Consider the following 14,306-nt stretch of genomic DNA (forward strand, 5'->3'; position numbering starts at 1 on the left):
GGGTGCTCCCCCTCCCCACTCCCCCAGTCGCACCTCTCCCCTCTAGCATCCCCCTTCACTGGGGCAACTAGCCCCCACAGGACCAAATAACTCCTTTTATCCAAAGCAGGGCTTTAGATAAAAGTCAGGGCTTCTGAGTTGTTACCACAGCTTGCCCATGTAGTCTTTTCCTGTTTTTTGTTTCAACTAAGACACTTCAAAGGCAGGTTGGGGACACTGACTTGCATCAGCTCAATCATTCTAACACTGAACTGGGCATGCTCAGAAGTACCCCTGCCATCTTCCCTCTTTGAACATGTGTTCTCTGACCTGGGCTAGGTAGGCCCAGAATGAGTCTAGCACCACTCCGTAATAACTGCAAAAATGCTAAGTGAATACTGATCTCATAGGCTGACAGGTAATAACCCAGAGCTGAAGATCTTGTACAAATAAGTAATAACATTCTAAAAGATCTAAAATTGTTTTTCACATTTAATAATTATCATTAATTATCATTATTATATAATCAGGATAATTTCAACTAAGTCAGCAATTACATTAAGTTCCACACTAACAATGATAATAATTCTAGAAACACACACACACTCACACACACACACACAGAGTCATCTTCCAAAAGACTATAAAAGGAGATAACTCTCCATGTTCACAGAAGAATTGCATGAAAAGTAACACATTCACATGATTTTTAACAACTTGAGAAAAAAGATTTTAAGTGGCATCTTAGGGCTTCTGAGTCGTTACTACAGCTTGCCCATGTAGTTAGGTGGTCTTAACAGTTGAAGGGTCTCTGGATGTCTTTGTTACATGCTTTAGATAAAAGGAGGTATTTGGTCCTGTGGGGGCTAGTTGCCCCATTGAAGGGGGATGCTAGAGGGGAGAGGTGCGACTGGGGGAGGGGGGAAGGGGGAGCACCCTCTTAGAGGCAAAGGCGACCGACGGGGGATGGGGTGGACAGCTTGAGGAGGGGAGACTGGGAAGGAGGACAACATTTGGCATGCAAGTAAATAAAATAATCAATAAAAAAAAAGCAGATAACAAGAACTTGCCAATTAAAAAAAAACATAGCTTTTGGGTTGATTTTGGACTCTGATTACAAAAGGCTTCTATCAGTGTCTCTTTCTGAAGCCTTCCAGTTTACTGGAGTCACATGTTTAATCAAATACAAAATAAAACTCTTCCATGTTGTGCTTTGTAAGCAAATTTCCTTTTGCTAGGTGTTAGTAGAACAACACTGCTTTCTGACCACAATTATTACATGTTTTCTCTAATTTTCTGAGTAATAAATTTTGTTCTCAAAACAATTCTACACATGTATATAATGCATTCCTGTTGGTTGCCACCCTCCCAGCCTCTCCCATCTCCCTCCCTCCTACCCTCTCTCATCTTCCACCCTCCCAGCCTCCCTCCTCTCCCTCCCTCCCAGCCTAGTTGGACCTCTAATAACACTCTGGCTAAAAAACAAAACAAAACAAAACCTAATCCTTATGACACTAAGAGGCTTTTAAAATGGTGAGTTTGGGGTATTTTGTTTGATTTGTCTTTATTTTGTTTTGTTTGTTTTTCAGTATAGAATACTCTAAACTTCAGTGCTTGAAGACTCCTCACCAAGAGGTGGTAGTGCATGCCTTTGATCCCTGCACTCAGAGGCAGATACAGGCAATCCAGGAGTTCGAGGCCAGCCTGGTCTACAGAGTGAGTTCCAGGACAGCCAGAGCAACACAGAGAAAGCCCATTTTGGAAGAAACCAAAATGAAAACAAAAAACAAAAACAAACAAACAAAAAAAAAAAAACAAAGGAAAAAGAAAATTCCTTAGACCATGCAACTGCCGCTTCCCCACCAAGGACAATCAAGCCTCAGACAGCTTTGTTAGGTATTAGCTTCTGCTCTACTTCATTATGGAGGTCAGAAGAGACCTCAGTCAGTGAAGGGCTTGCCTAGCATGCAAGAGAGCAGCCTGGGTTTCCTACCCCACACTCCCTGAGGCAGATGTGCTAGCACATGCCTGCAATCCCAGCACTTCTAAAGTAAAGGTGAAATACTCAGAAGTTCCTGGTCAACCTCCATTGTTAACTGAGGCTACCTAGATTACATAATACTGTCTTTAAAAAAAAGTCAGGAGATACAATGCACCAGGGCAGGCAACCATTCATACACAAATTCTTAGTAATTCTATAATACATGACATATAACAACTGATGGCCTATAATAGAACACAAATTTTTCATAAAATTTTAAAGATGTATTTTATTTATTAGCTGTGTTTCTGTAAGCTCACATGTGTGACCTTTCAAGGACAGAAGAAGGCACCAGATCCTCTGTAGCTATCGTTATATGTAGCTGTGAGCTACCTGACAAAAGGGTGCAGGAAACCAGTTCCAATTTTGGGAAAAGGAGCAAGCACTCTTAACCACTGAGCCATCTCTCCAACCCTAACACAAACTTTGAAATCAAAATAAAAGTTAAACACATGTACTTACAAAAGATCCCTTTAGAGTGAAGGTAGCCTGCTGATGTGAGACATTATAATATGGTAGATATGGCCGTATACACATAGAATGTTGGTGACTCTGAGGGGAAAGAGTCATGTAAGTTATCCAAACAATATACAAGCTATTCTGAGGGGAAAACATAAATAATCAATACCTGAAAGGTAGCAGGAATGGCAAACATTTATAACAAATATAAAGTTATTTATGTTGATAAAAAATAAATTGCTAATATAACTTTAATGAACATACTATGTGGGCTTAGACAAGGCTTAAAATAAGGAAATGACCTTAATGGTAACTTAAATACATAGAAATAGATCCAAAGAACAATAACCATAAATAAAAAATAAATGTAACAAATGATATAAAAATATACCATTCTCTTTTCTTCTCATGGATTCTTTTTAAAAATTACATAGAAAGTAATAATTTCACAGCATCCTGTTAGCTTTCTGTTGGAGATGTGGCATATACAATAAAATAGGAAAATGTATTAAAAAAAATAAATAGCAAAAGAACAGCATTCCTTCATTGCCCCGGGACCCCATCAGTTTAAATCCGAAGTGGTCCTGAGGCAGGAAGGTATGTCTGGTGAATTCTGAAACCACTGCTGAGATATGACGCTTTAAAATGTAGCAGAGAGATCATTAGAGGAACAGAAGCAGTATCAGAAAATACTCTGTCAGTGTCAAAGAAAATGGCAGAGGAGGAAGTCCAAACAGAAACAAAACCAGGAACTGTAGAAAACAAAGATCACAGGCAAAGATAAATCAAACCATAGCTGACTCATACTCATTCAACAGTCCGACCAAAGGCCAGACAAGGCTAAGGAAGGCAAGACCCAACGATGTGCTATCAACAGGGGACACGCACTACATTAAAAGAAAAAAACAGGCTGAAAGCAAAGGTGAGGGTAAGTATACTAACAGGGGCCACAGAAAAGTAGTAATGACAAATAGTAGCAGAGAAAATTGATTTTAAAACAAAAGGAAAAATATAAACAGAGAGAAAGTTTAATATCAGAAGTCAATACATTAAAATATCAAAAATAAAAACAAAATCTGAAAATGCCCCAGGGAAGGGGTATCGTAACGGGATGAGGTGGGAGTGGGTAGGTGGAGGAGCACCCTCTCAGAAGAGGAGGGGAGACCAGGAAGGAAGGCAACATTTGGAATGTAAACAAAATAAAACAATAAAAAAAAAGAAAACTTAACAGAGCAAGGGGAAAGAAGAGAGGTGACTGTGCAGTAGTTGTGATTTTACTTGTTGAGATTTTTCAGGCAGAACAAGAAATTAGCACAGCCACTGATCAGAGAGAGCCACGTGGAATTCCACAGGCAACAAAGCAGCTATTCTTCCAGGGCAGTTCTCAGTGTGGCACACAGCAAGGCAGAGACTGCAGTCCTCTCAGAGGAACGCCAGGAAGCATGCTCTCCAATCAGAATGAGATGAAATAAAGCATCTGTAACAACACTTGCAAAATTCACAGAAATACAAATATAAAAGTACCTTGCCAAAAAGCAATTAAATCGAGAAAGAAATAACAATCACACTTTGTGATCAAAATATTAAAACAAAACCTAAAACATAACCTACACTAAGTACCACATATAGAGGAAGAAGAAGGTTTCCAAAGAATAGCCTGGCCTTCTACTTTAAGAAGCTAGACAGTTTTCAAAAGAGCAAACTAAATCCATAACATGAACAGGAAGACAATAACTACTGTGAAATAATGAAACACAGAAAACAAACCCAACAGCATTATTCCCTTAGAAAGATAAACTTTCAGAAGACCAAGCAGAAGGAAACATGACTCAGTAACTAAAGAGAATGGAAGAGAAGCATCCTGCCAGCCTTACACAACTAAAGAGGGGCTACAGGAAGGGTTGTGTGCTCCACCACACAGGTCAGCAAGTCAAAATGATACACAAAATTCCAAAGCACCTGACCACATCTACAGTAAGTAAAAGAACCCTTAAACTAAAACTCTTACGAAGGAAAATCCTGGGGCCAGGTGACATCATATATGAATTCTGCCAAACAACGACGAGCATCAGACCTTCAGAAATTCTCCAAAAACATTCCCAAATTACTCAATGGGGCTAGTAATTACTCTGATACCAAAATCACACAGGATATAACAAAGATAGAAAATTCTAAACAATCTAGGAAGTCAAATCCAATGTCTAACATTGAAGAATGATTCATTTCAGGAATGCACGGGTGTTCCACACACAAAAATCAATCAGTACAATGCAGCGCACTGTTAGACTACATGAAAGGCAAATGCTGTATGAGCATGTGCTTGGTGGAATCCACGGCTCTGCAAAAAAAAGATTCAACATGCACAGTACAAAAGACAAGCTCCTCAGCCTAAGTTTTAAATATTGGCAAAATCTCCACAGCTAACAAGCACAGTCTACAGGGTTTCTTCTCGATCAGCACCAGGGGCAGGACAACTGGGCAAACAACAGAAACACATGGCTTCTAGGATGGTAAAGGGAGGGCTAAAGGGTCTTACCTAAAGGTGGAATGCTCATCTAAACAAAATTCTCTAGTAACCCACAGAAAGAGCCAGTTGTGAGGCCAACACCAATACATAAACATCAATAGCATTTCTACACATGAGAAATGAAACACTGAAAATAACCTTGAGGTATCCCAGATACAGTAGGATCCAAAAGAATAGGATAGTATTAATAAAAAGAAGTATGGCTTCCACAGTAAATGACAAAGTATCATGGAGAAATTAAGTAAAACATAATACACAGAAAGACACCCCACAGTTGTTGACAAGCAGGATACAATGGAAACAGTCCTGCACATTATACACAAGTAAAACATCAATCTTAGGTTGTATCCTTGCAATAATTTATTATGTTGAAGTCCAAACTACCCAAAAAAGCCAATCTTGAAAGTGATCAAAGCTAGGAAACTCACGCCAAGCCCACACTCAGGAGTACAGTAATTAAGATGCAAGGGCTCCACAAAAGCACAAGGATAGAAAAACTCTCAGATACATTACAGATTGCTTTTCCATGTACATGCAAAGATAACCCAGGGGAAAATAGACTTTTCAAAACAAGGTGGAAAACAGCTAGGTGTCAGGTCAAACATGGCTGTGTAGCAGGCAATGGGACACAGTTCCTACCCCTGAAGCATCTCTAGGTCATGGATCCCCCCCACCACCACATGTGGGTGGTTACTATTGCCCTGAAGCTGATCTGCAGTCTTTTCTATCTGCTTTACTTTCAATCTCTCTTTCTTAGGTATATACTTCCCACATTACTAGGAACTAATCACTTCATAATCAGTGATGTAGTTCTCAGGAATGAGGAATGGAGGAGGTCATTAGACTGTGGCCTGCTTGGCCTTTAGGGCCATGGGAAAGGATCTAAACAACAGAACCACAGAGGCCATAAAAACCTACATGGCCCATTGTAGAAATTTCTCATTTCGTGACTTGGCCAAACTTGGAATTATGAGGAGATACCCGTACCCGATGACTGCTGCATTAATTAGCCAAGATGAACTTGGGGACATCAAGAATAGAGAGCTAAACTGCTCTCAAGAAAAGGCATGGATAGGAAAAGAAAAAGGAATCTATAAAAAACAAGTAAATGACAGATAGGTTTATCTTATAGGAGGAACGCCTGTATATGACCCAGAGACAATGGCCGGGCACTTCTCAGCTTCCGGAGGCTATCGTGCCCTTACCTTCACTCCCACTTCAACACCTCTAAATCTCTCCTCAGCTTAGTTGCTCAGTTATCTTTAGAAGGAGAGTGGGCTATGAAAAGGACTATGGGCTAGTGAATTAATGTTTATAGAGATGTTGTCAATTTTGGACATGAGGCCACGGAATTACTAGAGTAGGAAAAAAAGATCAGAGAATTAAAAGATGATGTACAAGCATATAAAAAGTTGGTACTTCATTCTCCTAGCTACTTGAAGAATTGGAGACAACAATGCCTAAAAAGATATTGGAGATAGCTAGCTGCTCTACGGGCATAAAATTTATTTCTACCTTACTAGTCTGCTACCTTTCTGCTCTTAGATGAAAACGGTTACTATAGACTGCTGTCTGCTGTACCACGAAACCACAAGAGCTGTGCCAGCTGAAGGTGAAGAACAAGCTGTGTAGAAACTATAAGGAAATGTGCTTTTGCTTTGTGTTTAGCTTCTGTTTTAAGGAAGTGGTGGAGTAGGGGATGGGACTAAAGATCCGGGGTTGTTATAATTTATATAAATTAAAGGATTTCTAATGATTAACAATGGTTAAAGCCTTGATGATGTAACTTTAGTAAATAAAAGACTGGGTTCAGGCTCTCTGCCAAAGAAGGAAAAAGACAGAGAGAAAACACCTAAACTGACAGCTGTATCCATGACTGACTCTGAGGATTTACTCAGTCAGCACTGCTCTCCTTTCCCCCCTTTCCCAGGACCCTCCTTGCGCTGAGGCTAGACCTCAACAACTAGACATACACACAAATGGAGGAAGTGGACCAAATGCCAAGCACCTCAAGAAATATCAGGATCAGAAACTTACATGTAAGACTTAAAACAGTAACAATCTTACAAAAAAAAGACATCTATACTTCAAATCCACATGACCTTTGATTAATCAATGGTTTCCTATATCTAAGCATACAGAAAAAAAAAATCCTGAATCTTCACACAAATTTAGAGCTTTTTACTTCAAAAAAATGCCATTAAAGTGAAAGAGAGAAGTTGGGCATATTCTCTAGCATTTGGGAAGATGAGCTACCAGGAGTATGAACCTAGGATCAGCCTGACCTACCCTATAAGGATGAGAGGAAATACACAATAGCCGCATGTAGCACATAGTTTCTACTACCTAACTTTAAACTTCAGCCACTGTCTGGGTTCCCTTGGACCTGTGGATGAAAGAAATACACACACACACAAGCTTACTTTTTTTACTCAATGGCCAGGCACTTCTAAGCCTCCAGAGGCTAATACACCCCTATCTTCACTCCCAGCTCCACACCTCTAATTCTGCCCTCAGCTTAGTTGTGTTTCTATTCTCACCTGCTACCCCAGGCCCAGTCAGGTAAGTGGCCAATGGCCACTCTATCTGAGATCTTACATGGCTAGTGGCTCTCTCTCCCTCCAAAGCATGGTAAATTTTCTTTCCCCCTCCACTGTCTCCTACCGTGCCTGAGGGATCCTAGAAGTTCTGCCTCTTCTACCCATCTTTGTTGATCAATCAAGAACCAGTTGGGGAACAGGACCAATTCACACACAGATTCCCGATCAAAGTATCAGTACCACTCCCTACTTTTTTTTTTGCTCAATTTTTTTAAGATTTATTTATTTTATTTTATGTATATGAGTACACTGTATTGTACAGATGGTTGTGAGCCTTCATGTGGTTGCTGGGAACTGAACTTTTAGGACCTCTGCTTGCTCTGGTTGGCCCTGCTACCTCTGGCCCAAAGATTTATTTATTATTATACATAAGTACACTGTAGCTGTCTTCAAACATACCAGAAGAGGGTCAGATCTCATTATGGGTGGTTGTGAGCCACCATGTGGTTTCTGGGATTTGAAATCAGGACCTCTGGAAAAGCAGTCAGTGCTCTTACCCACTGAGCCATCTCTCCAGCCCTTTAGTCCAATTTAAAAAAGAGAAAAAGAAAAGAAAAAAGAAAAACAAACTCTTTTCTCAGACATAAATTGAACAAAACTATAACAATCTTGTAAATTACAAAGTATGATATATAATTAACATCTAGTCCATCATATTTTTCAATAAGTACTCTACTATCATTTCTTAACTTAAAGAGTTATAATTTTATCCTTGATTTATGTTTAGATTTTAGCCTGTAACATCTGAAAACTATGTCGTTTATTTTACAGCCTCTCTCTCAATGCAAAACAACTTGAGTTTTAATATGAGCCTATAACTAACCATGTTAGAAATCTGAGAACAAATTAAATATTGTCTGAGTATATAGAAAGTACCAAACATAGCTTTCAAGCTTAAACAATTCAGAGACATCTATCTAAATACCTTTAATTTTTTATAAGGTTGGATTATTTGTCTTTAGCCTTTTGGCCTAGAACCATCTGGCAGACCTTTTGTGAAGTATGAAATATGAAGGACTGGCTTACCCTGCCTTGGCAGAGCTTAGTAATCAAACTACCTTATCTCTTTTTTGTCCTTTTTTGGACAAAATATTGTCTGTAGATGATATAAGTAATTTTTATCCAGTGTGTATCTTCTTATTATAATGAGGAGCCTCACCTAGAAGTAAAGATGCTTGATTTTTTTTTTTTTTTTTTTGGATGGGGAATGGGGAAGCTGTCAGGAGTAGATATGTCTCATAGTCAAAGAGCTTTAATAATGAAATAATATTAAATGTCATATTTTGTGGATCTTTTTTATGTTTTTGAAGACTAAGTATTTTTGAGCTGTTTAACTATTCTTAGTAATTTTTATTTGAGTAAACTGAAAATGTTTTATTATAATTAAATGTTTGCAATCTGGCCCTTAACTTGTGTTATTTAATCATCTTAAACAGTTAAGTAGTTATTAGAAGGACTGAGTCAAAGTCTTATATTTTTAAATAAGTTGTATACGCACAATGTCAATCTATGAGTAACAAAATTAATTTTATATTTTTGTATCAATAGATAGTTACTTACTATAAATATATTTGTACCAATGAAAACCTTAATTATAATTTTAATTTTGTATCAATTATAAAGAATTTTACCAGCATAAGATTATGACTACATGATGTTTTGTTTAAGAATAAAATTTAGTAACCTATCTCATCTATTTTTTTCCCTGTTTAAAATTATGACCATTTTTAAATTCTTTTTTAAAATGACAATCCATCTATAATTTGTAAAATAACCATTACCAGACACCTAATCCTAGGGAATTGGGCTGATGACTATAACTTTTTTGTTGTTGTTGTTGAATAGGGGTGATAATAAATTATTTTAGGGCTGGAGAGATGGCTTAGCGGTTGAGAGCACTGACTGCTCTTCCAAAGTCCTGAGTTCAAATCCCAGCAACCACATGGTGGCTCACAACCATCTATAATGAGATCTGACACCCTGTTCTGGTATGTCTGAAGACAGCTACAGTGTACTTATATATAATAATAAATAAATCTTTAAAAAAATGTATTTTAAAGGGGTGGGGAGGAGTAGGGAAATTAGAAAAACTGGGCAGACTTAAGAAAGTTGGCTTTCGCATCTGTTATCTAGTCTCTATATGTTTGGAAGGTTCAGAGCTTGACTGAAGTTCTGACAGGATCTGTCTGGAAGGTTGAATGAGACAAGATGAGCTGGAATCAGCAGCAATCCCTGAAGCTGTTTCGGGCACCAACCAGAAGCAAGGGACCAACCAGTCAGATCAGCCTCTCTGAGGATAAATCTCACCAAAGCTGTACATCTTGTAATATATGAATCTCACAACCAAAATTTTACTATTATTAAGATATTTGTATGGATTGTGTAGAGTGTACAGATCAGCTAAGGATGAAATTTTGAATAGGTGAAAGGCAGCTTTCTTTTTTATGAGTTCATTTTATTAATAATCAATTATAATAAGTCTTTAAGCCATGTGAAGGATGGCATGGTGAATGTGCATCTGTCTTGTTTGATTTTTTTAACTATTTTAGTTCTTTAGGGGGTCTCCCCTGTCATATCTGATTCATATGACTCTGGATGGGGTCCAAAGCTCTTTCTCCTTTCCTGTCAAAAAAAAAACACAGTCTCTTCCCCAAAATAATATGTCCTTAGTCCAGTAACCAGAAGTCATTAAACCTTTAACTTGACCTCTTTCCCAGAGGAATTTAATATAACCACCAAACTCATAATCACATTTATTTTGATAATTAAAACAATTTAAAGAAAATAAAGCAATCAAACAAATACTAACCAATGAGATGGTGTTTTTGTTGTCCTGTCCTGACCTTCATGGGATCAAGGCCTAAATTATTTATATAATGTAAACTTAAATTTTCCTTTGTTTATTATATAAGCCTATTTCTAGGCTCTCTTTCTATATAATTTTTAAAGCCTAAATTTTTACTGTCTGAGTTAAGCTAGGCTTCCTTTCTTTGATCTAATTTTTTTAAGACCGAATATCGCAATATTTTTATTTCTCTGTATTTTGCTTTAATTAAATTTCCTTTTGCTTATTGTATTACTCTCTCCTATCTTCTCACTTCTATGGAGCTTAATATTTGTATATTTAAAAACATGTAAACAATTATTATTGTACTCCCTACTGTCCTTAAAAAATTAAATAAAATTTTAAAAATCTATCCTTTGGTATTTTGCTGGCTGGAGACAGGCAGCTTTGCTGTTTCTCACTGCCTCCCTCTTAGCATTCAGGGAACCACACAGTTTCTCAGCATAGCAGGAGTTCTGAGCCTCTTGTTTAAGCTCTCTCTGGCAGGTGGCTGTGTTTCTTCCTTTCAGTTTTCACTTGCTGGAGCCATGTGACTTGGCTCAGCTTGCTGAGAAATCAATTCTTCCTGCCTCATAGACTTATATCATTTGTGTGAGCAGGTGGGAGATTAGAAACACAACTAAATAGAGGGCAGATTTAGGGTGCTGAACAAGGAGAAGGCAGACAGACAAGCTGAGGGCAGATTTAGAGGTGCTGAGCTAGGACTGAAGGTAACTGAGCAACGAAGCTGAGGACAGACTAAGAGGTGTTGAGGTGGGAGTGAAGATAAGGGCACATTAGCAGAGAGAGGCTTAAAAGTGGCCAATCATTGAGCTAAAACACATACTAAAAATAAGCTAATGTGTGTGTATATCTTTCATCCACAGATCCAAGAGAACCAGGGCAATAGCTGGTAGTACAGTCTGCCCAGAGCTTAAAGCAGGATAGTAGAAACTATACACTACAGCCACATGTGTCTTCTGAGGAGCTTTTAGATAGATTATATGACAAACTCTTACAATTAAAGAAGAAAACTAAGAATACTCATAAATGGGCAGTGAAGATTTAAATAGACATTTTTCCACTGAGGACCTACAGATAGCCAAAACGTATATGAAGACATAACCTGTATCACTAGTCACTAGGAAAAGGTAATGAATTAAAAGGAAAAAAATCAAACAGTAATGACACCACCTTATACCCTCAACAATGGCTAGAAGTAAAGAAATGGATAATAACTGCTGGAGAGGATGAGGTAATACTGGAAGCCTTATGAACTGCTGGTAGCAAGAAGAAATAGTACCAGCAACTGGCAGCTCTTCCACATTAGTTACTGTTTAACTTGGCAGTCCCATTCCTAGGAATTGAGAATATCATGTGTATTATATGGATGCATCACCTGTCAATTAAAAAAAAATATATGGCCTATTGAAAAGGGTAGAATAGAAGGTGGGACATCTAATTGATAGAAAGAATTCTGGGATAGAGCTAGGCAGGAGATTCTCCTAGGAAGGTGTGAGAAGATGGACACAGGGTACCTAAGCACAGATAACCAGTCACATGGCAGAATGTAGATTAGAATAAATGAGATAATTTAAGTTATGAACTAATAAGAGAACAGCCTTGCAATATGGCCAAGGTATTTATAAATATATTTTGAGTCTGAGTCTTATTCTGGGAGCATGGGCTGGTAGGAAGAACCAGTCATTACTTTACACCAATATATCTTAAAAAGAAAGATGTCTTAAAACAACACAAGGAGCAAAGTAACCAACTACCAGGCTTCTCCAACCTTCCTCCCAGAGAGGCAGTCATAAGACTCTTGGAGACATGCCCTCCTATGTCCAGAAGAACACAAGATCCTTCTGTCTAAAGACAGTTTCTGGAGAAGATGCCAACTAATTGAGTCTCAACAATGGACAATTACCATAGTTTCAATGATGATTGTGAGGTTTCCCAAGCCATCAGTCAGAGCTACATAACTTCCCCCTTTCTCTAGATGGCCAACTGTCTTCAGGTAATACCAGCCTGGTTGAGTAAACTGGGTTGTATGAGCTACAGAAAAGAAGAAAAGGATGTGAATGAGACAACATTAAAAGAAAATAGCTCTCTATCAATTTGAGTCTGATTGATTCTAAGCAGCTATAGTCTATTTCAAGAAAGTATCTCCCAAGTTTATGCTTCCATTTTAAATATTTCACCTGAAAAGCATATCTGCAGGAAGACTTTCTGAATGACTGGTAAAATTAAATGAACTTGGGAATACAAAAGTATTAATTATGTGTTCCTATTCCCAAAATGCAAAATGAAGTGACTGTTCACAACCCTTGCTCACTTAACCCATTCATCTTCCCAACCCTTGCCCACTTATCACTACTTAGTCCATCCTAACAGAACAAAGAAAATAATTAAATAAAAAAATTTAAGCTAATAAATGTACCTCAGAACTACCTTATGGTCTCAAATTTATTCCTAAGTTTTTATGTATATATGTTTCCCAACTTCCCAAAGTCACAAAATTAGAAGAGTGTTACTTCACCAAAGTGAGTAGAACAATTCCAACAACCAAGAGGCTATCCAGTCAACACAGAAGGCTTCCTTAATTTTTCCACTATTTTGAAGAACTACTTAAGGAATTTAGAGTAATGCTGTGATTACAAATCTGAGAATTAACACAAATCTACAAGTGATAATTATCAAGATATAGGCTTAAAATTAAAACAAGTGGACTTCTTCTTTTGAAGAAATTGGTTTAATGAAAGACGATGGTATAATTTTGAAGCAAAATAATGTTAAATATCTTACTAAGATGTTAAAGAAAAAGTCTACTATTGTTATTTAATATTATTTATAGGGTTATTAGCTATTAATATGGTTATACTCCGTGTGTGTGTCTGTATGTATATGTGTGTGTGTGTATGTGTATGTGTGTGTATATATATATATATAATGGCTATAATATCATTTTCTAAAATTCATATATTCAAATATTTAATAGATTTAGGAACCAATTATTTCATATAACATATATTCTTTTTGATTATTTCATGGTTATAATTTTTACTAGTAATATTATACTTACTTTAATACAATCAATAAAATGGAACTGTCATAAAAGAATAATTCCAAAACTTTTAGACACACTGAGCTGAACATAAGTATACTCATTCCATCACTATTCTCATGATGTGGGATCATACTTGAGTGACTACCTCTGTGTCCATCACTGGACATCCCCACTCCCCGGGCTGCTTGCCCTTCCCTCTTACCTGCTTTCTTAAGGGCCTACTCTTAGAATAATAAAATACAAAATACAGAAAGCAATCAGGTTGCCCAAAATAATAAAACACTGGCAGAGCTCCCTTAAAATAGTCACACACTTTAAGCATGGGCAATTTTTATACCCTCCTTTGGTGCTTTCTGGTTTGTCTCTTAAAAAGAATTTGTGGAGATAGAATCTAGACATCCATACCCGATACCCAGATAGGAGACGCTACTACATAATGTCCACTCCACGGCTCCTGGGCTGTCATCAATCCACTCCGTCCATAAGGCAATTCTTCATAGTAGCTAGCCACCAAATTCCAAGCAATTGTGCTGAAACATTAGTTTGATAAAAAAGAAAAGAAAAAACAAAGCAAAATACTATATATATATTAAAAACATAAATTATGTCTAAAAGACTGAAGTAAAAGTATCCTTCATAATTATATGTAAGTAAATGAACATTAACTTTTAAGTGCACCAAACAAAATACATGTTGCCTCAGTTCACTCCGATTTTTAAAAATCCAGTTCAGTGTTCATCCAAACATTTTAATGGTTAAGAGAATTAAAAGTCTCTCTCTCTCTCTCTCTCTCTCTCTCTCTCTCTCTC

At 37.4% G+C, this 14,306-nt stretch overlaps 1 protein-coding gene across 6 annotated transcripts in view; it reads right to left on the reverse strand.

Annotated features, from left to right (window-relative positions):
- Nucleotides 1–14,306, reverse strand: part of Galc (galactosylceramidase) — a 68,288-nt gene that overhangs the window by 14,364 nt on the left and 39,618 nt on the right. For all 6 annotated transcript variants that reach the window (XR_004114066.1, XM_031355317.1, XM_031355316.1 and 3 more), the window contains exons 9-11: nucleotides 13,903–14,027; nucleotides 12,358–12,485; nucleotides 2,483–2,572 (exon numbers count right to left, since the gene is read on the reverse strand). Coding sequence is in view for 5 of the 6 variants with exons in the window: in XM_031355317.1 (XP_031211177.1) it covers nucleotides 2,483–2,572; nucleotides 12,358–12,485; nucleotides 13,903–14,027 (343 nt within the window). In the remaining variant the exon portion in view is untranslated. The remainder of the gene's footprint in view (nucleotides 1–2,482; nucleotides 2,573–12,357; nucleotides 12,486–13,902; nucleotides 14,028–14,306) is intronic.

This window comes from Mastomys coucha, unplaced genomic scaffold (genome assembly GCF_008632895.1).
Source record: "Mastomys coucha isolate ucsf_1 unplaced genomic scaffold, UCSF_Mcou_1 pScaffold6, whole genome shotgun sequence".
NCBI classification, from domain to species: Eukaryota; Metazoa; Chordata; class Mammalia; order Rodentia; family Muridae; genus Mastomys; species Mastomys coucha.